Source organism: Mobula hypostoma, unplaced genomic scaffold (assembly GCF_963921235.1).
Source record: "Mobula hypostoma unplaced genomic scaffold, sMobHyp1.1 scaffold_36, whole genome shotgun sequence".
Taxonomy (NCBI): Eukaryota; Metazoa; Chordata; class Chondrichthyes; order Myliobatiformes; family Myliobatidae; genus Mobula; species Mobula hypostoma.
In genome coordinates, this window is record NW_026948187.1 from 190893 (window position 1) to 213730 (window position 22838).

The 22838-nt window shown below is 45.4% G+C and overlaps 1 protein-coding gene across 3 annotated transcripts; it reads left to right on the top strand.

Moving 5' to 3' along the window:
- Positions 1-819: 819 nt before the first annotated feature.
- On the top strand, positions 820-10999 carry LOC134341686 (zinc finger protein 229-like). 3 transcript variants are annotated; one of them, XM_063039611.1, is made up of 2 exons: positions 820-1091; positions 8503-10999. In XM_063039611.1, exon 2 carries the CDS (start codon positions 8911-8913, stop codon positions 10183-10185), a length of 1275 nt encoding a protein of 424 aa, XP_062895681.1. In that variant the 5' UTR covers positions 820-1091; positions 8503-8910; the 3' UTR covers positions 10186-10999. The 3 variants fall into 3 exon arrangements, with proteins under 3 accessions (XP_062895681.1, XP_062895683.1, XP_062895682.1); XM_063039613.1 differs by lacking the exon at positions 820-1091 and adding an exon at positions 1100-1560; XM_063039612.1 differs by lacking the exon at positions 820-1091 and adding an exon at positions 5528-5663.
- Positions 11000-22838: the final 11839 nt, after the last annotated feature.

Here is a 22838-nt window from a genome sequence, read left to right on the forward strand (position 1 = left end):
CATCCCTGTTCTGCATCCTGTCAATGTCCTGTAACAGGATGCAGAACAGGGATGAGAAGTGCCAGATGGAGTTCAACACGGTAAAGTGTGGAGTGATTCTACGACAACCTTCTACACTAACCACAATTCTAGCAATCTCCATATCATCTGCAAACTTACAAATTCCACTCTTCCACTTCCTCGAACTAATCATCTATAAAAAAACACTAAAAACAGGGGATCACAGAACAGATCCTTGCACGTCACCACTGGTCATATGCATAATTATCATCTGCCTTCTGCGGACAAAAGCCAATTCTGAATGCACCAGCTAGTTTCAAAGGACTCTGCCTCAGACAGCTGGGTTGTTGCAATGCGTCTCTAAAGTCTGACAGCAGACTAACGAGTGAATCTTCGATGGAGCAGGGTCAGAAACCAAAGAGTTACCAGCCTGAGTCACAGCTTTGGGGCTCCAGAAAGAGATGGGACCTAGAGTTTACAAGAAGGAGGAAGAAGAGGAGTCAGACCAGCAGGATGTGACTACAAATGAAAGATCAGAAACATTTGGAAATTGGTTGATCGAAAAAAAAGGTGGTAATTTCTGCAAAATACTGGTGGAAATCACAAGATCAGGCAGCAGATATGGAGAGTAATAAATAGACAACGTTTGAGTCGAGCCGCTTCAGAATGCCTAGACTCTGTACTCCTCTGCTTAGTTGTTGCCTGAACTGCAGAGTTCGTCCAGCATTTTGAGTGTGTGCGTCTCCGTATTTCCAGCAACTGCAGAATCTCTTGTGTTTTATATCTGCATTTGTAAGAGGGTTGTACTTTGGCATTAGATATACGTTGATATTCAGTATATTGTTAATGGGAGCCGCTTTCTCCGTTAAAACAGCTGCTGAGTTTTCTATACAAATAAGAACTGAGGTATGGACATGGAACCGGTGTTTGCCTAAACTGTTAATGGCACCTTGATTACCCAGAAAGGCCCGCGTAAAGAAAATTCTCCGTCTCCGAAGCACCGATCAAATGCGCAAGCGTCAAGTTTGATGACGTCAGCAAATATCACGCATGCGCGCAGTGCAGAAAAGGCCGTGGATGTTCCGTTACAGGTAAGAGTAAGACTGACTTCGGGACAATTACTGTGACTCCGGACACCGTGACCCGCAATCCCGGGACAGTCCTGATCTCTTCCCTCTCTCAGCCCCACCATCCGTACACGGGCCCCGGGGAGCTTCCGGCTGATGAGGGAATGGGAACCGATGGATCTCTCAGACAGAGCTGAGCTCCAGCTGTCTAAATGCAAGGACTGGGAACTCGGAGAAAGGGAACAAAATCTTTTACATCAGCTGTTGGGAAAATCACCTTTGTTCTGCCTCCAAAAACAAACAAGAGAAAATCTGCAGATGCTGGAAATCCAAGCAACACACACGAAATGCAGGAATTCAGCATTAGTACTCTTCCTTAGATGCTGCCTGGCCTGCTGAGTTCCTCCAGCATTTTGTGTGTGTTGCTTCTTCTACCTGCTCTTGTTCTGGACTTTTCTACCCATGAGAACATGTTTTGACCAATTCTCTAAAGGTACGTAATGATATCAAACACCTTTGCCTTGGGCAACACGTAGCTTTCACATCACAAATGTGCCAGACTCCAATGAGACAGACTACTGCCCTTCCCTTCATATTCATTGGCATTACCATCAATGAGTTCAGCACCGTTAGTCACCTGGGGGGAGGGTTCAGGGGAAATATTTATGTACCATACAGAAACTGGTGTTACCTGTGTGCATTGTGGTGATGCAAAAGTTGCTGGAGAATCTACAAGTGGGAGGAAGTGGAGTGATATTTGGAAATCTGACTTTTTAAAGCGTCATTTAGCAAGCAAATCAGATATGGACAGTGTGCAAAAGCTGGAGTGAGAAAATTCTTCCTAACCCTCCACAGGCCTGCTACATAGGTTGTGTGAGAATGCAGATGAACTTGATCAAACCCAGAGGATATCAAAGTTCTTACTGACAGTGATTTACTAGCTGTTAAAATGAATACCTCTATTTAAAGTTCAGTGTGCACATATTGTTGTCACTGGGTAAAAATTGCACAGCCCAAGATTTTTTGGCACACGGCTCATTACAAATATTAGATGGGACATTGGTGGGAAGGTGGGGAGACTTCCAGTGTCCTTGGCATCGTCACCTACAAGATGTGCATCCAGCTGCAGCTTGTAACCCTGCACGTTCGGGAGTTTGAGCTGGAAATGGATGAATTCCAGATCATTTGGGAGTTGGAGGGAGTGATGGATATGACATGAAGAGAGGTGAGTTGCACCCAAGGTGCAGGACACAGTAAACTGGGTGAGAGTCAGGAAGGGGAATGAGGTTAAATAACCATCGCAGAGAACTCTTGTTGCTATCCCACACAACAACAGGTGGACCACTTTAGAAACTGTTAGGGGGGATTACCTAGCAGAGGAATGTCAAAGGGCTGATAGGGGATTGGTTAGTTAGGGAATTAAAACTAGCAGAGGTCTAATATACTAGTGGTAAGGCTTGCTAGTTAGTGCTAGTGTGTGGCAGGGGGTGATGGTTAAATTAAAGTTGCAGGCGGGATTAGAGCCAGAATGTGAGAACAGATGGTGGAGAGGGTGAATTGAAATGACTTATATCCGTAATATACATGAGGAGTAGAAATCTTTACATTAATTCTCCATCTAAATGTGCAATGTGTAATTTCTAGTAATTTATAATAAATAGTTCAGTCATTATAACATAGAAATACAATTGCATCAGTATGAATTAATCAGTCTGATGGCCTGGTGGAAGTAGCTGTCCAGGAGCCTGTTGGGCCTGGCTTTTATGCTGCGGTTCCATTTCCTGGAGGGTAGCAGCTGGAACAGTTTGTGGTTGGGGTGACTCGGATCCCCAATGATCCTTCGGGCCTTTATACGCACCTGTCTTTGTAAATGTCCTAAATAGTGGAAAGTTCACATCTACAGATGCGCTGGGCTGTCTGCACCACTCTCTTCAGGTTCCTGCGATTGAGGGAAATACAGATCCCATACCAGGCAGTGATGCAGCCGGTCAGGATGCTCTCAATTGTGTCCCTGTAGAAAATTCTTAGGATTTGGGACTCCAGACCAAACTCCTTCAACCATCTGAGGTGGAAGAGGTATACAGCCACATACCACACAGCCGGTGTGCACAGACCAGAGGAGATCCTCGGTGATGTTCATGCCAAGGAACTTAAAGCTGTTTCCTCTCTCAACTCCAGATCCATTGATGTCTCCATTCCTTCTGTAGTCCACAACCAGTTCCTTTGTTTTTGTGACATTGAGGGAGAGGTTGCTTTCTTTACACCCAGACAGATGTTGTTCACACAAAGTCAGCAATCAAAAGGTTGAGCATGGTGTGATGAATGTGCAGAGCTGAGTATATCACAATGCAAGAAGCATCGTAGGAAAGCCAGATGAGCTCAGGACAGGGAATCATGATATTGTAGCCATTACTGGGACTTGGTTGCATCCAACAGTCTGAGAGATTTAGAGGAACAAATTTGAAGACAGATTGCAGACTATGCCAAGAAATATGTGTTGATATAGTAAGTGATTTTAACTTTCCAAATATTGACTGGGTCGACCATACTGGAAAAGGACTATCTGGGGTAAAGTTTGTCAAATGTGTCCTTAATCAACATAGAAGTTGATTAAGAACCAATGTAGAAGTGTGCAAAAAGCTATTAGGAAATGATCCAGGGCTAGTGACAAAAATTAGTGTATGCGAACACTTTGTATCTTGGTGATCATAATGCCATGAGATTCCAAGTCAATATGGAAAAAGAGAGGTCTGGACCACAGGTTGAGATTCTTGGGAGCCCTCGTACAGGTTACCCTTAAAGTTAACCTGCAGGTTGAGTCAGTGGTGAAGAAGGCGAATGCAATGTTGGCATTCATTTCTAGAGGAATAGAATATAGGAGCAGGGATGTGATGTTGAGGCTCTATAAGGCGCTGGTGAGACCTCACTTGGAGTACTGTGGGCAGTTTTGGTCTCCTTATTTAAGAAAGGATGTGCTGACGTTGGAGAGGGTACAGAGGAGATTCACTAGAATGATTCCGAGAATGAGAGGGTTAACATATGAGGAAAGTTTGTCCGCTCTTGGACTGTATTCCTTGGAGTTTAGAAGAATGAGGGGAGGCCTCATAGAAACATTTCGAATGTTAAAAGGCATGGACAGAGTGGATGTGGCAAAGTTGTTTCCCATGATGGGGGAGTCTAGTACGAGAGGGCATGACTTCAGGATTGAAGGGCGCCCTTTCAGAACATTAATGCGAAGAAATTTTTTTAGTCAGAGGGTGGTGAATCTATGGAATTTGTTGCCACAGGCAGCAGTGGAGGCCAAGTCATTGGGTGTATTTAAGGCAGAGATTGATAGGTATCTGAGTAGCCAGGGCATCAAAGGTTATGGTGAGAAGGCGGGGGAGTGGGACTAAATAGGAGAATGGATCAGCTCATGATAAAATGGCGGAGCAGACTCGATGGGCCGAATGGCCGACTTCTGCTCCTTTGTCTTATGGTCTTATGGTCTAAATTGCACAAAGGTCAATTTTGATGGCATCAGAAAGGATCTGACAAGTGTGGTTTGGGACAGGCTGTTTTTTGTCAAAGGTGTACTTGGTAAGTGGGAGGCCTTCAGAAGTGGAATATTGAATATGTAGAGTTTATATGAGCATGCCAAATTAAAAGTTGAAAGGTAACTGGTGCAGGGATCCTTGGTTTTCAAGAGATATTGAGGCCCTGGAGATCTTGTTCCTCTAAATTCCTCAGACTGTTGGGTGCTACCAAGACTCATTAATGACTACAAATCATAAATCAATGTCCTGAGCATATCTGATTTTTTTTTTTAGTTGTCTCCTGTTGGTTTTAAAAACTTTCCAGTAGATTTTTTTGTATTATTTGCCCTCTCTTTGTCTTTTTTATTGGCTTTGGCTTCTCATTTCAGCCACGGTTGTGTCCTCCTGCCTTTCCAATGCTTCCACTTATTTGGGATGTATCTACCATGCGCCTCCCGAGTTGCTCCCAGAAACTCCAGCCATTGCTGCTCCGTGGTTATTCCAACCAGTTTCCCCTTCCAATCAAGTTTGGCCAGCTTCTCTGTCATAGAAACATGCAGAAATTCTGTGCAGAAACAGGCCATTTGTCCCCTCTAGACAATGATGATAACATTTAAGCTGCCTAATGCAACCACCTGCACCGGGACCATCGCCCTCCATACCCCTACCATCAAGGTACCTATCCCAGCTTTTCTTAAATGATGAAATTGATCTGGTATGAATCACTGGTGCTGGCATCTCATTCCACACTGTCACAACCATTTCAGTGAAGAGTTTTCCCACATATTCCCCTTAAATTTTCACCTTCACCACTTACCCATGACCACTGGTTATAGTCCCACCCAACCTCAGTGGAAAAAGCCTGCTTGCATTTACCTTTGTAATTCTGTATACTTTGAACAAATCCTCAAAGCAAAGTATAATTTCCTTGTTTATGTTCAGAGCCTTTTTTACGTGTATAAGATGATGAGGAGCATTGATTGTGTGGATAGCCAGAGACTTTTTCCCAGGGCTGAAATGGCTAACACGAGGGGGCACAGTTTTAAGGTGCTTGAAAATGTGTATCAAGGGGATGTCAGAGGTAAGTTTTTCACACAGAGAGTGGTGGGTAAGTAGAATGCACTGCCAGCAATGGTGGTAGAGGCGGATACAACAGGATCTTTTAAGAGACTCTTCGATAGGCACATGGAGCTTAGGGAAACAGAGGACTATGCGTTAGGAAAATTCGAGGCAGTTTCTAGAGTAGGTTACACGGTCGGCACAACTTTGTGGCCTGAAGGGTCTGTAATATGTTGTAGATTTCTATGTTCTATGTTAAACAGCGAAACAACATTGGCTGTTCTCCAATCCTCTGGTTCCTCCCCCTGTCACCAAGGATGATTTAATTATCTCTGCTAGGGGCTCCGACAATTTCTGCACTTGCCTCCCGTAGGGTCCGAGGGAGCACCTTGTCATGCCCTGGAGATTTATCCATCCTAATCTGCCTCAGGATAGCAAACATCCCCTCTTCTTTAATCTGTACAGGGTCCACGATGTTAATACCGCTTTCCCACACTTTGATAGACTCTGTGCCCATCTCCTGAGTAAATAGAGATGATCTTCCCCGTCTGCTTTGGTTCGAAACATGGATTACCATTCTGGTCTTTCAGAGGACTAACATTGTCCCTTGCAATACTTTTGTTCTTAATCTATCTCTGGAATCCCTGAGGATTATCCTATATTTTTTTTGCGAGGGCAAACTCATGCCTTCTTTTAGACATCCTGATTTATTTCTTATGTGTTCTCTTGCTTTTCTTATACTCCATAAGAACCTGCCTGCCTATCCCTGTTACACAACTCCATTTTGTGCTTCACCAGGGTCTCAATATCTCTTGAAAACCAAGGTTCCCTACAGTTTCTATCTTTACATTTTATTCTGACAAACACATATCCACTTTGTACTTCCAAAATTTCGCTTTGAAGGCCTCCCATTCACCAAGCACACCTTTGCCACAAAGCAGCCTGTCCCAGTCCACAGTTGCCAGATCCTAGTGTCATAATTCCAGTGTTGTTCCATGCCCTGAACACATCTGCCTTTCCTACGATGCTCCCTGTATTGAAATATACAGGATTGAGCATATTCACTGCACCATGCTCAACTTTTACATTCCTGACTTTGTCTGAGGACTGAACAACATCTGTCTCCACAACCCTCCACTATCTGTTCTGTTATTCAGGCTCCCATTCCCCCTGCAACTTTAGTTTAAACATCCCCCCCTACCCCTGCCTCTCGACATGCAGCTCTATCACCCCTTTGGCTTTCATCTCCCCGATCAATAAAAAGGAGGTGCATACCAGGTACAGGAAAATAGGAACAAATGGGGTACTTATGAAGTTCGAGCCTCAGCTGTGGCAGCGTGTTTGTGTCCTTGAGCAAGGCACTTAACCACACATTGCTCTAGTGTCTGTGTGAGGAGTGGCACCCCACACAGACTTCCAACCTGTGCCTTGTAAGGCATGAAAATGCCCGACGCAGGCCTCTCATGGTCTGAGTCGACGTTCCTTCCTTCCTTCCTATGAAGTACAGGAAATTCAAGTGAACACTTATGAAAGAAATAAAAGAAGGCATGAGGTTGCCCCAGCAGACAAGGTGAAGGAGACTCCTCAGGGATTCTGCAGACATGTTAAGAGCAAAAAGGTTGCAAGGGAAAAGATTAATCCTCTGGAAGATCAGATGGTAATCCATATGAGGAGATGGGGGAGATTTTTTTTTGCATCCGTATTTACTCAGGAGATGGTCACAGGGTTTATGGAAGTGAGGCAAAGCAGCATCAACTTCATGGACCCTGTACAGATTACAGAGGTGGAGGTGCTTGTTGTCTTAAGGCACATTAGCGTGGATAAATCCCCAGGGCCTGACAAGTTGTTCCCTGGGACTCTGCGGAAGACAAGTGAAGAAATTGTCGGGGCACAAGCACAGATATTTAAATCATTCTTAGTGACAGGTGAGGTACTGGAGGATTGGAGGACAGCCAATGTTGTTCCGCTGTTCAAGAAAGGCTCTAAAAATAAACTAGGAAATTGTATGTTGGTGAGCTTGACGTCAGTAGGGGAAAAGTTATTGGAACGTGTGTGCAGGAACCGGATATATAAGTACTTGGATAGATGAGGACTGATTAAGGATGGGCAGCATGGCTTTGTGCACGGTAGGTCATGTCTAACCAATCTTATAGAGTCTCTCGAGGAAGTTATCAGGAAAGTGGATGAAGGCAAGGCAGTAGATGTTGTCTACATGGACTTTAGCAAGGCACTTGACAAAGTCTCATATGGGAGGTTTGTCAAGAAGGTTCAGTCACTCAGCATTCAAGATGAGATAGTAAATTCGATAAGACACTGTCTTTGGGAGAAGCCAGACTGTGGTAGCAGACTGGAAGCCTGTGACTAGTGGTGTGCCACAGGGATCAGTGCTGGATCTGTTGTTGTTTGTCATCTATATCAGTAACCTGGATGATAACATGGTTAACTGGATCAGCAAATTCATGGATGACACCAAGATTGGTGGTGTAGTGGACAGCGGGGAAGACTACATGGCTTGTAGTGCAATCTGGACCAGCTGGAAAAATGGGTTGTGAAACCAAAAAATGGAATTTAATGCAGACAAGTGCGAGGTGTTGCTTTTTGATAGGGCATAGGCTGTACTCAGTGACTGGTAGGGCACTGAGGAGTGTTGTAGAAGAAGGGGATCTGGGAATACAGGTCGATATTTCACTGAACGTAGTATCACAGTTAGATAGGGACAGAAGTTAGAAGATGATTTCTCTCTCCAACTTGGGTTGACCCTCACTGTAACAGTGATGTCAGATCACTCCTTGGTGACTAAAGTGATCTCATCTGAAATGTTGTCCTTCACCCACTGATGGATTTTGTAAATGTTTATACAGGTTAAAAACGACAAGGAATCTATCTACAGGAATCTCGAACACAACACGCCAGTTTTTCTGTCTCTGTCCAGATATTTAAGAAGTGGGGCAAGGGATTCACTCGATCATCCTTCCTGCTCAGACTGTGGGGAGGGATTCACTCGACCTTCTGACCGACTGGCATGCCCGTCACTTCACACAGGAGAGATCCCGTTCATCTGCTCAGACACTGGGAATGGATTCAGTCCCTCATCTCAACTGAATGTACGTCAGCAAGTTCACACTGGGACAAGGCCATTTACCTGTTCTGTGTGTGAGAAGGAATTCAGTTGGTCATCCCACCTGTGGACACACTAGTCAGTTCACACTGGGAAGAGGCTGGTCATCTGCTGAATTTCTGGGGAAGGATTCACTCGGTCATCTGACCTAATGGCTCACCAGCAAGTTCACACTGGGGAGCGACCATTCACCTGCTCGGACTGTGGGAAAGGATTCACTCGGTCATCCAAACTACTGGCACACCAGTCAGTTCACACAGGGGAGTGGCCATTCACCTGCTTAGAATGCGGGAAGGGATTCTCTTTCTCATCTAATCTGAAGGTACATCAGCGAGTTCACACTGGAGAGAGGCCGTTCACCTGCTCAGACTGTGGGAAGGGATTCACTCGGTCATCCTACCTACAGAGTCACCAGCGAGTTCACACTGGGGAGAAGCCGTTCACCTGCTCAGACTGTGGGAAGAGATTCACTCGGTCATCCTACCTACAGAGTCATCAGCGAGTTCACACTGGAGAGAGGCCGTTCACCTGCTCAGACTGTGGGAAGGGATTCACTTGCTCATCTAATCTGAAGGTACATCAGCGAGTTCACACTGGAGAGAGGCCGTTCACCTGCTCAGACTGTGGGAAGGGATTCACTTGCTCATCCCAGCTACAGAGTCACCAGCAATTTCACACAGGGGAGAGGCCATTCACCTGCTCAGACTGTGGGAAGAGATTCACTCGGTCATCCTACCTACAGAGTCATCAGCGAGTTCACACCGGAGAGGGGCTGTTCACCTGCTCAGACTGTGGGAAGGAATTCACTCAGTCATCCCACCTACAGAGACACCAGCGAGTTCACACTGGGGAGAAGCCGTTCACCTGCTCAGAATGTGGGAAGGGATTCACTCGGTCATATGAACTGAAGTTACATCAGCGAGTTCACACTGGGGAGAGGCCGTTCACCTGCTTAGACTGTGGGAAGGGATTCACTCGGTCATCCCACGTACAGAGTCATCAGCGAGTTCACACTGTGGAGAGGCCGTTCACCTGCTCAGACTGTGGGAAGGGATTCACTGAGTCATCCAGCCTACAGAGACACCAGTCAGTTCACACTGTGGAGAGGCCATTCACCTGCTCTGACTGTGGGAAGAGATTCACTTCGTCATCTCACCTACTGAGACACCAGCAAATTCACATTGGGAAGAGGCCGTTCAACTGCTCAGACTGTGGAAAGGGATTCACTCAGGCATCTCACCTACTGACACACCAGTCAGTTCACACTGGGGAGAGGCCGTTCACCTGCTCAGTCTGTGGGAAGAGATTCTCTCGGTCATCCAGCCTACAGAGACACCAGTCAGTTCACACTGGGTCGAGGCCGTTCACCTGCTCAGACATTGGGAAGAGATTCTCTCAGTCATCTCCACCAAATGTGCATCATTGAGTTCGCACTGGGGAAAGGCCATACACTGCTGTGAATGTTGGAAGGGATTCGCTCAGTAAACTAAACTTGTGACACACTACAGGGTTCACACTGGGGAGGAAGTTTCAGTAAGCTGCATACCAGATATTTGTCCATCACCGTTGCTGAATGCAATTTCGAGAGTGACTGTTGGTGCTGAACTCTGCAATTACTGCTGCTGGTCACCACACCCAGTTCTGCACCATCAGCACCCAGGGCATGCCCTTTTCTCACTGTTGCCATCAGGTGGGAGATACAGAAGCCTGAAGGCACACACTCAGCGATTCAGGAACAGCTTCTTCCCTTCTGCCATCCGATTCCTGAATGGACTTTGAAAGCTTTGGACACTTTTTTAATATGCAGCATTTGTGTTTTTACACATTTTAATGTATTCATTATGCATATTTGATTTACTTGTTTATTTACTATGTTTTAATTTATGTATCATTATTATTATCTATGCCAAAATATGTATTGCATTGAACTGCTGCTGCTAAATCAACAAATTTCACTTAAAATGCTGGTGATAATAAACCTGAAACCTGAAACCCTGGTCACTGGGCACGGGAGGAGTTTCTTCTGCTACACATTCACCTTTAATGGGACTGGAGTTTAATATTCTGGATCTGAGACAAATAAATCAGTTCTATTGTAAAGTCTGTCTCCGGTACTTAGTGAATTTATGACACACCCTGTGTACAGTAAAGAGTCAACTCAGGCCGGCTGGACCCTGCCAGTGATTCTGTTCCATGACAGTCCTTTTCAATCCTCCCCTGTTGTTCCCCTCTCGCTCTCCCTGTGGTGATGGGTTCCAAAAGTCTCCACTCTGTGGGTGAAGAGGTTCCCCTTGAATTTTCTGCAGACTGAAGAAGTCAAGTTGAGGCAGTTCTATCTGACCTGTTCTTCATTCCTCAAATCTCTGGGCTGAGGAAGAATGACATTGGTAGTTAACCTCCTTATTCATGGCTCATTTCCACATTATGGGTCATTTTCCCTGCTTCTGAAGTGTTAACATAGAATAACGTACAGCACAATACAGGCCCTTCAGCCCACAAAGTTGTGCCGAACATGCCCCTACCTTAGAAATTACTAGGGTTACCCATAACTGTTTCTAAGCTCCATGTACGAATCCAAAGTCTCTTAAAATTCCCTATAGTGTCCGCCTCCCCCACTGTTGCCAGCAGCCCATTTCACGCACTCACCACTCTCTGCATACAAATCTTACCCCCGACATCTCCTCTGTACCGACTCCCAAGCTTTGTACCTACTCCCTGTGCCCTCTTGTGGCAGCCATTTCAGGCCTGGGGAAAAGCCCATGACTATCCACACAATCAATGGCTCTCATCATCTTTAACACCTCTATCAGGTCACCTCTCATCTTCCTTCGCTCTAAGGAGAAAAGGCCGAGTTCAGTCAACCTGTTTTCATAAGGCATGCTCCCCAATCCAGGCAACATCCCTGTAAATCTCCTCTGCACCCTTTCTTTTGTTTCCACATCCTTCCTGTAGTGAGGTGACCAGAACTGAGCACAGTACTCCAAGTGGGTTTTGACCAAGGTCCAATATAGCTGCAACTTTACCTCTCAGCTCTGAAATTCAATTCCACGATTGATGAAGGCCAATACACCGTATGCCTTCTTAACCACAGAGTCCACCTGTGCAGCTGCTTTGAGCGTCCTATTGACTTGGACCCCAAGATCCCTCTGATCCTCCACAATGCCAAGAGTCTTACCATTGATACTACATTCTGTCATCATATTTGACCTACCAAATTGAACCATTTCACACTTGTCTGGGTTGAACTCCATCTGCCACTTCTCAGCCCAGTTTTGCATCCTATCAATGTCCCACTGTAACCTCTGACAGGCCTCCACACTCTCCACAACACCCCCAACCTCTGTGTCATCAGCAAACTTACTAACCCATCCCTTCAATTCTTCATCCAGGTTACTTCTAAGAATCACGAAGAATAAGGGTCCGAACAGATAACTGAGGCACTCCACTGGTCACCGACCTCCTGGTTGTGCCCAGCTGGGGATCAGCATTTCTGGATTTGGTGTTGTGCAATGAACGGAATGAGATCACTTAAGATAAAAGAACCCTGAGGGGAAAGCGATCATAATATAATTGAATTCATCCTGAAATTTGAGAGGGAGAAGCTAAAGTGAGATGTATCAGTACAACTGTGGAATAAGGACAATTACAGAGGCATGAGAGAGGAATTGGCCAAATTTGATCGGAAAATAAAACACTGGTAGGGATGACGACAAAGCATCAATGGCTGTAATTACGGGAAGCAATTCTGAAGACACAGGATATATACATTCCAGAAAGGAAGAACTATTCTAAAGACAACATCATACAACCACGGCTGATGAGAAGGCAAAGCCAACGTAAAAGCTAAAGAGGGGGCAGATAACAGAGCAAAAATTGGTGGGAAGTTAGATGATTGGGAAACTTTTCTATACCAACAAGAGGCAACTAAAAAAGTAATTAAGAAAGAAAAGATGGAATATGAAGCTAGCTAATTACATCAAAGATGATACCAAATGTTTCTTCAGATACATAAAGTGTAAAACAGAGGCAAGAGTGGATATCGAACCAGGGGAACCGATGCCTGGGGAGGGTGGGGTGAGTAGTAATAGGGGACAAGGAGATGGCGGGTGAACTGAATTAGTATTTCATATCAGTCTTCATTGTGGAAGCAACCAATGGGAAGGTGGAAGACCAGATGTCCGTGGTCAGAAGTGTGTGAAGTTGCCATTACTCGAGAGAAGGTTTCTGGGAAACAGAAAGGTCTGAAGGTAAATAGATCACCTGGACCAGATGGTGTACATCCCAGATTTCTGCAAGAGGTGGCCGAAGAGATTGTAGAGATATTATTAATGATGTTTCAAGAATCAATCAAGTCTGATATGGTTGCGGAAGACTCCAAATTTGGAAATGTCACTCTGCTATTCAAGAAGGGAGAGAAATAGAAGAACGTAAGTTTTAGGACGGTTAGTCCGACCTTATTGGTTGGATAGATATTAGTGTCGGTTGTTGGAGATGTGTTTTCAGGGCACTTCGAGGCACATGATAAAATAGTCTTTCAGCATGTTTGCCTCAAGGGAAAATCTTGCCTGAAAAGTGTGTTGAAATTCTTTGAATTTATTGAAGTGGTAATAGCAAGATAGATAAATGAGAATCGGTTGATGATGTGCACCTGCACTTTCAGAGGCTGTTTGACAAGGTGCTGCACATGACGCTGGTTAACAGGTTATGAGCTGATGATATAACAGGTGTTGCATACCTCATGGGTATCTTGTGACTGTCTTATGACCATGATGATACAATGATACAAAGATTGGAGGTGTAGCAGACAGTGAGGAAGGTTTTCAGAGCCTGCAGAGGGACTTGGACCAGATGGAAAAATGGGCTGAAAAATGGCAGATGGAGTTTAATACTGACAAGTGTGAGGTATTGCACGTTGGAAGGACAAACCAAGGTAGAACATACAGGGTTAATGGTAAGGCACTGAGGAGTGCAGTGGAACAGAGGGATCTGGGAATACAGATACAAAATTCCCTAAAAGTGGCGTCACATGTAGATAGGGTCGTAAAGAGAGCTTTTGGTACATTGGCCTTTATTAATCAAAGTATTGAGTATAAGAGCTGGAATGTTATGATGAGGTTGTATAAGGCATTGGTGAGGCCGAATCTGGAGTATTGTGTTCAGTTTTGGTCACCAAATTACAGGAAGGATATAAATAAGGTTGAAAGAGTGCAGAGAAGGTTTACAAGGATGTTGCCAGGACTTGAGAAACACAGTTACAGAGAAAGGTTGAATAGGTTAGGCATTTATTCCCTGGAGCGTAGAAGAATGAGGGGAGATTTGATAGAGGTATATAAAATTATGATGGGTATAGATAGAGTGAATGCAAGCAGGCTTTTTCCACTCAGGCAAGGGGAGAGAAAAAAAAGAGGACATAGGTTAAGGGTGAGGGGGGAAAAGTTTAAAGGGAACATTAGGAGGGGCTTCTTCACATAGAGAGTGGTGGGAGTATGGAATGAGCTGCCAGATGAGGTGGTAAATGCGGGTTCTTTTTTAACATTTAAGAATAAATTGGACAGATACATAGATGGGAGGTGTATGGAGGGATATGGTCCATGTGCAGGTCAGTGGGACCAGGCAGAAAATGGTTCGGCACAGCCAAGAAGGGCCAAAAGGCCTGTTTCTGTCCTGTAGTTTCTATGGTTTCTATGGTTTCTATGATGTAATTAAGTATGTGATGAGCATGATGTAATCATCTTGTGGAGATAACATGATGTAATTTTCCCACCAATGTGAGGTCATGTGATGACATGTTCTCACCAGGTATATAAAGGGAAACCTCTGGTGCGATATAGATAGTTTTTCCAGTTGAGTTTTAAGTTTAGTTTGTTATTTAATTCGTCAGATACTCCGTTATGCTGCATATTCGTTTACTTTCCCTCTAAAGTGGAGGTCTACTTTCTATTGTAAGTAGTATTGGAGAGTGAAGACCTTACTAAAGTATAGGAACTCACAGAGTCAAGTAAAGCTGATGTCGTTCGGCTATATTGGAGAGGATTGACCTTTATTGAATCTTCGTTCAAGAAATAGTGACCTGCATCTGACATATCCTCTGCTAAAGCGGGAAGAATTGTGCAGTATCTATTCTCCAGAGGAAAAGGTCAGTTCCTTTAAACCATTTTATTTCCGTCGCCGTGAATCCTGCGGACAAGGCAGGTTCTGGCTGGGATCAGCAGTAATGTCACGTCCTCGAGGAATTCTTTACTTTCGGAAAGTCTCTCCGAACTGACTGTATAAATCTCTCGGACTTTCGAATTTACTATTCTATGAACTGGGTTCGAATTTACCACTTTAACAACTGTTTTCGCAATTACCCTTTTAAGAACTGTTTCAGAGTTGCCGTACAGCAGTTAACTTCCGGTTCAGTTAGTCGTTAAAATACATTTCGCTACTTTTGAGCAGAGTTTAATAAAATGTTTGTTTGTTTTTATAAAACCTGACTCAATTCTATATTCATTGTTACTGGTCACTTGACACGGGAAAGATTATTGCATGGATGAAACAGTGGCTGATTGGTAGTTGCAAAGGATAGTAATAAGGGGACATTTTCTGGTTGGCTGCCGGTGACTAGTGATGTTCCACAGGACTTGGATGACAGAATTAATAGCTTTATTGCAAAGTTTGCCGATCATATCAAGAGAGCTGAAGGGCCAGGTAGTTTTGAGGAAGCAGAGAGGCTATAAAAGGACTTTGGCGATTAGAGGAAAGGGCGTAAATGAAGCAGATGGAATACTGTGTCGGGAAGTGTATAGCCATGCACATTGGGGAAAGAAATACCGAATACACTGTTTTCCAAATAGTCTAAATTTGGCAGCACTTGTACAGGATTCCTTAAAGGATAATTTGTAGGTTGAGTCGGCGGTGAGGAAGACACCGAGTCCCAGACCAGACCCTGAGTCCCAGCCTAGCCCAAGGCCTGAGTCCTTGTGTTGTCATGGTCCGGTCCGTGAAGTCCGCATTCCGGTTCACGGTCCGGTCCGTGGACTCAGGACTCCGGGTCTTCCAGCTGGCCCTCGTTTGGTTGAGTTAATCATAGGCACCTGATTCCCATCTTTAGGCTTGGAATATAAGTATCGTTGGGGTTGAGTGTGGTCTGCTGGTTTGTCTCGTCAGTCCCCCTTGGAGCAACCTGCTGATGGAAGGCGAGTGAAACCATTCATGATCTATAGGCCTGGTTGGAGGACCACAGCTTCATGGAGCCTTGTTGCCACTGGTCAGAGCAGTCATCGTGGTATGGATTTGGCCGTTTCTGTAGCCAGCCAAGGTTGCTGGCTGCCATGAGATCAGAGCCACCCCGGATTGAGCTCCTTTCCTGTCCTTGCCTCTGTTGGGAAAGCCAGGCTGTAATTGCCGTTACCCTGCGGTTGGTTCCGTCCCTCCCTGTCCTTGCCTCCGTAGGGTGAAGTTCCACGTCCTGCCCAGGAGTTCCACATCCTGCTCAGGAGAAGCTCCAAGAATCCAACCCTCGAAGATCCCAAGCCAAGCTCCAAGAACGCAAGCCTTGAAGATCCCAAGCCAAGCTCCAAGAACCCAAACCTCGAAGATCCCAAGCCAAGCTCCAAGAACACAAGCCTCGAAGATCCCAACCCAAGCTCCAAGAACACAAGCCTCGAAGATCCCAAGCCAAGCTCCTAGAGCACAAGCCTCGAAGATCCCAGGCCAAGCTCCAAGAACACAAGCCTCGAAGATCCCAAGCCAAGCTCCTAGAGCACAAGCCTCGAAGATCCCAGGCCAAGCTCCAAGAACACAAGCCTCGAAGATCCCAAGCCAAGCTCCTAGAGCACAAGCCTCGAAGATCCCAGGCCAAGCTCCAAGAACACAAGACTCAAAGATCCCAACCCAAGCTCCTAGAACACAAGCCTCGAAGATCCCAAGCCAAGCTCCAAGAACACAAGCCTCGAAGATCCCAAGCCAAGCTCCTAGAGCACAAGCCTCGAAGATCCCAGGCCAAGCTCCAAGAACACAAGCCTCGAAGATCCCAAGCCAAGCTCCTAGAGCACAAGCCTCGAAGATCCCAGGCCAAGCTCCAAGAACACAAGACTCGAAGATCCGAACCCAAGCTCCTAGAACACAAGCCTCGAAGATCCCAAGCCAAGCTCCAAGAACACAAGCCTCGAAGATCCCAAGCCAAGCTCCTAGAACACAAGCCTCGAAGATCCCAACCCAAGCTCCAAGAACACAAGCCTCAAAGATCCCAAGCCAAGCTCCTAGAGCACAAGCCTCGAAGATCCCAAGCCAAGCTCCAAGAACACAAGACTCGAAGATCCCAACCCAACCTCCAAGAGCACAAGCCTCGAAGACCCAAGACCCCAGCCTGCAGCCAAGCTCAAGACCCCAGCCTGCATCCAAGCTCAGGACCCAGGACCCCAGCCTGCAGCCGCGCTCAAGGCCCAGGTCCCAGCCTGCAGCCAAGCTCGAGGCCCAGGACTCCAGCCTGCAGCCAACCTCAAGACCCAGGACCCCAGCCTGTCTCCAAGCTCAGGCCTCTAGACCCCAGCTTTGTCCTGCTCTGAAGCCATGTCATGTCCTTGCCTGGTTCTGGAGTCCGAGCCCGAGGCAAGACCCAGGTTCTGGGTCTTTGTCCAGTCTCGGGCTCGGAGTCGAAGCCTTGTCTCCTAGTCCATGGTTTCTAGTCTTGGTCCCGCTTTCCGTAGCCCAAGTCTGCGTTCTTGTCCCTGCTTCTTGCCTGTATCCTGTCACGTCCGTACTCTAATCAAGTCATGTTCCTTGTACTTCAGTGTCTGTGTCTTCCATTTACATCCGTTCCCAACGGCCCCTTTGTGACATGTCCATTACGCTTATTCCTGCTTCCGTTTTGCTCTTCCTATAACGAATAATAAAATCAATTTAGTTAACCCTACAAAACGTGTTTGTGACCTGTATTTGGGTCCGCCCCAGCTCCTCCATTATGACAGAAGGCAGGCAAGTCTCCCGGACAAATGGTGTACATTCAAGGGTTTAGAAACAGTTAGCTAAAGAGTTTGTGCAGACGTTTGGGTCATAGAGCACTACAGCACAGAGTAATGCCATACGGCCAATCTAGTCTGTGTCAACCCGTCAATCTGCCTCATTCCAGTAACCTCCACCGTGAACATATTCCCCCATACCCCTCTCATCCATGAACCCATCCAAACTTCTCTTAAATGTTGAAATCCAACCGGTCACTTGCTCTTGCAGCCCATTCCACAATATCACCACCTCTGAGTGAAGAAGCTCCCCCTCATTTTTCTCTTAAAGAATGAGCCATGATCTTTGAAGAATCACTAGATTTGGGAATGGTTATGGCGGACTAAAAAGTTGCAAATGTCACTCCATTCTTTAAGAGGGGAGGGAGGCATAAGAAATGATATTATAGGACAGTTAGTTTGACCTCAGCAGTTGGGACGATGTTAGAGTCCATTAACGATGAGGTTTCAGGGTACTTGGAGCGCATGATAAAGTACGGCCAAAGTCGGTATGGTTTTCCTCGGGAGAAATATTCCCAGATAAATCTGTTGGAATTCTTTGGTGAAATAAGAACGGCGGTGAATGTTGTTTGTTTGGATTTTCAGATGGTCTTTAACAAACAAGGTGCTGCACATGAGGCTGATTAACAAGACCACAGCTCATGGTATTTGGTGTTTTTGTGCCTGTTCCCGCTGGAGTTTAGAAGGGGGAGTTCCCGAATACTGAAAAGCCAAGATAGGGAGGATGTGGACAGGATGTTTCCCTTAAGGCAGAGCCCAGGACCGGGGGCACACCCCCAGACTACAGGGAAATCAATTCAGAAGGGAGATGAGGAGGAAGTCTTGTGGTAATATGTTTATTCAACACGGCCGTGTCTGATCTATGCTTCTGTGCCCATTCCCCTCTATCTCCACCTCAAATGTACCCAGACACCCGCCTTCACGCCCTCGGGGCAGCGAATCTTAAGAAAAACGTACATTCAACTCAGCTAGATAGATAGATAGATAGACACTTCACTGATCCTAAAATAAATTACAAGGAAGATTTAGAATTCCAATAATTTCCATATGTCTCAATTTAAAATGAACTGCCCTTTCGATCCCTCTTCGTTTCTCTCCTACTGATCCACAGAGATATCTAATAGCCTGTCTCTTACCCTCGTTTATCTCCCACCATCTCAATCTCTAGTTTCCATCGCCGTTTAACTCCCACTGCCCATCTCTCTTCCCTCCCATATTCCCTCCAATCTCTCTCTTCCGTCATTCCCTCCAACGCCACTCTCTGCCCCCTCACTTGCTCCTGATTTATTTCTCACCCCCGTCCATCTCACTTCCCGCCATTCTCTCCCCTCACTGGTTGTCGCCGCTGTCTGTCTCCCTCTGTTTCTCGCCTCGGACACTTCCCTCCCATCTCTCCTCAGTCTGTCCCGCTCACTCTCCCTCAACCAGTCTCCCCCTTCCTCTTGGTTCTCTCTCCCCCAGTGTCTGCTTCATCCGACTCCGAATGTCAGTGAGTTCCGGTGTCTAGACAGAACACCAAGGCTGGTTGCCTTGTCGACAATTGTGTCTCTGTCACCATCGCACATTGTGACGTGGGACGGGGTGCTATCCTGGTGTGAACACGGGCCGAGATTCAGTGTCGGTCTGTCATGGTTGGGAGGGGTGGGGAGCGGGTCAGGATGGTGGTGGTTTGTAGACAGAAAGGGAAGAGGAGAAGTGAGAGTGAGCGAAAGTTGAGGTGAGCGAAGTAAGAGAGGGAGGTGAGGGAGACGGAACGGGTGTAAAAGTGTGAGCGGAAAGGAGTAGAGCAGGAAGGGGAGAGTGAGAGAAGATGGAGGAGAGAAACAGGATGGTGTGCTGAGGAGTGAGAGGATGGTGAAGGGTAGGGAAGAAAGGGGTGACAGATAAAGTGAGCGCACTATGGAGAGAGGAGGGAGCAAGATGTTGAGGAAGCTGCACACATTCAGTGTTGAGGGATTTCTATTCCCTCTGTCCCACTCACAATAACTCTTCAAAGGATGTATTTTCATCAACGAAAGCAGGATCCAACACGGTGCGAGCATGTGCTATACTGAACTGAAATGAAAGGCCAACCCAGAAATATGAGGAAATTATCACAGTAGAGCAGTGATTCCCTCTGGGGGCGGTTACATGTCCTAAGACGGCTTAAGGAACAAATAACACTTGCCAGGGGGGCGTTCAAGATTCTTGGTGGGGTGGTAATCTGCTCTATCTTGAGACACCAGACCTGACCGACCGTTAGTAGAACAGGCACTTCCAAAAAAGGATGTGGCGCTGGGACACAGGAAGAAGCCTAGCACTGCAGGCCTTGAGCATTCATCATCACAACGCGTCTGACACTCGGCAATCTCGTCCGACCATACCAACGTAACAAACGTTGTTGGGGATGCATAAATTAGCAACGAGGGTGCTCGACAGTTCACCTTGACCCACGGCACTCCGGGTGAAATAGACTGGGAAACACTGCTATTGAAAAAAATAGTTAGCCAATAGATGAGTGTAATTGTCCATGGATGAGATCCCCACGATGTCAGTAAATGAGGAAAGCGTCCAACATCAGGCTCAAAGCTGGAGACCTTTTCCCATTAACTGAGTGGTTTCTTGTGCCAATACAGGACCAGGCAGTTGACACAAAAATAACGAAAATACACATTAACAGACTAACAAGTTCAAGACGAAGTGTGTTGTGCCTCTCTCGGGCTCCAAAGCAGAACCTGCCAATTGAAACGAGAAACATTAGAGTCTCCAACAACAATTAATTTCAATCTAGTTACTTACACAGGCGCCATCAAGTGGCAAGCATCATTCACCAAAATCTTGCTTTAAGACACTACAGATTACTATAAACACACGCCTGATCCCGTTTTAGAGTCAGTCTGACAATTATATTACGACCGATCCATTACACTGGATAACAAAGATTTTGCTTCCTGAATACCTTTAGGTGTATCTTTTGAATTCTGGGCTACTGATCAAGAAAATCACCATGAAATTTCCCTATCACACACCATTTTTTAATAAGCATATGTCTATTATTTCAATTCATAATTCAACTCAATTAAAATGTTGCCAACAACGTAAGCTGGAAAGTTTCTTATCTTCTCCAGGCATGCTTGGGCATACTTAGGCGGCGTGGCTGCTGCACGGCAGGACAGGTTTCAGTAATAATTATTGGGCTCAGGACTGTAAGGATGGATTTTGCTGTCACCAGGCACAAAAACTTCTATGAAGGATTTTGAAATTTGAGACAGATGCTTCCCAGAATAACTGATGCCAAGATTAAGGAAAGCCTTTTTGTTGGTCCACAAATCAAACAGGTCATCAATGACAGGCAATTTGAAGAACTTCGACTGGGTCTGGAGAAAATCACATGGACGTTGCTGAAATTTTTTTCGGCATCTACAGAGCACCAAGCTACATGCAGCTGTTTGAAAGCATGCTTCAAGCATATAAAACCATGAAATGCAACATGTCACTAAAGATTCATTTTCTGCATTCCCATTTAGACTTTTTCCCTGCAAGTCTTGGTGCTGTTAGTGATGAACATGGTGAAAGGATTCACCAGGACATCACGGTCATGGAGAAAAGTTGACAGGGCAACTGGAATCCATCAATGCTGGCGAATTATTGTGGGACGCTTAAGTGAGAATCCTCAAACACTGAGTACAAATGAAAATCATAAACAAAATATGTTTAACTTAGTTGAAGCATCAGCTCCATTAAGCAATTGAACACATTATATTCAATAAAGGTTAATTTGTTGTTTCTTCAAATCCCTACGTGAGACAAGCAGTCTGAATTTATATTTCTGTTCATCTTCAAGCAGTTATTATAGGGTGATGGACGATCACTGGACGTAAAGTCTTGGTCTCCAGAAATGCCCGTGGCAACGAATTTCACAGATTCACCACCCTCTGTCTAATCTCATCTTCGTTCCAAAAGGACGCCCCTCTGTTCTGAAACTGTTTCCTCTGTTCCTAGACTCACCCACCGTGGGACACATCTGTCTATTGAGGATTTCAACATTCGATAGGTTTCAATTATATCACCCTTCATTTTTTGAATTCCAGTGACACAGGCCCAGAGTCATCAAACACTCTTCATATGGCAATACATTCAATCCTGGAGTGATTTTCGTAAACTCATTCCAGTGTCAGCCTATCCTCTCTAAGGGGCCAAAAACTGCTGACAATATTCTAGGTGAGGTCTCACCAATGCTCTACAAAGCCTCAGCATTAAATTCCTGTTTTATATTCTCGTCCTCTTGAAATGAATGCTAAAATCGCATTTGTCTTCCTCACTGCTGACTCAACCTACAAATTATCCTTTAGGCAATCCTGCACAAGTGCTCCCAAGTTTAGAATATTTGGAAAATAGCGTACCCCAGTATTTATTTTTCCCAATGTGCATGACTATACACTCCCCGACACGGTATTCCATCTGTTCATTTACACCTATTCCTCTAATCGTCGAAGTCCTTTTATAGCCTCTCTGCTTCTTCAAAACTACCTGGCCCTCCAGCTATCTTGATATCATTAGCAAACTTTGCAATAAAGCTACCAATTCTGCCATCCAAGTCCTGTAGACATCACTAGTCACCGGCAGCCAACCAGAAAACGTCCCCTTTATTACTATCCTTTGCATCCTGCCAAACAGCCACTGTTTTATCCATGCAATAATCTTTCCTGTAATATCGTGGGTTCATAACTTGTTAACCAGCCTCATGTGTGGCATCTTGTCAAAGACCTTCTGGAAGATTAGGTGCACATCATGAACAGATTCTCATTTGTCTATCTTGGTTATTACCACTTCAATAAATCCAAAGAATTTCAACACACTTTTCAGGCAAGATTTTCCCTTGAGGCAAACATGCTGAAGGCCGATTTTATCATGTGCCTCGAAGTGCCCAGCAAACACATTCCCAACAACCGTCTCTGATGTCTACCCAAACAGTGAGGTCAGACTAACTATCCTAAAATTTCCATTCTTCTCTCTCCCTTCTTGAATAGTGCAGTGACATTTCCAAGTTTGCAGTCTTCCAGAACCATACCAGACTTCACTGATTCTTAAATCATCT

Coding starts and splice junctions, on each gene's coding strand:
- LOC134341686 (XM_063039611.1), top strand. CDS start 8,911: ATGGCTCACCAGCAAGTTCACACTGGGGAGCGACCATTCACCTGCTCG.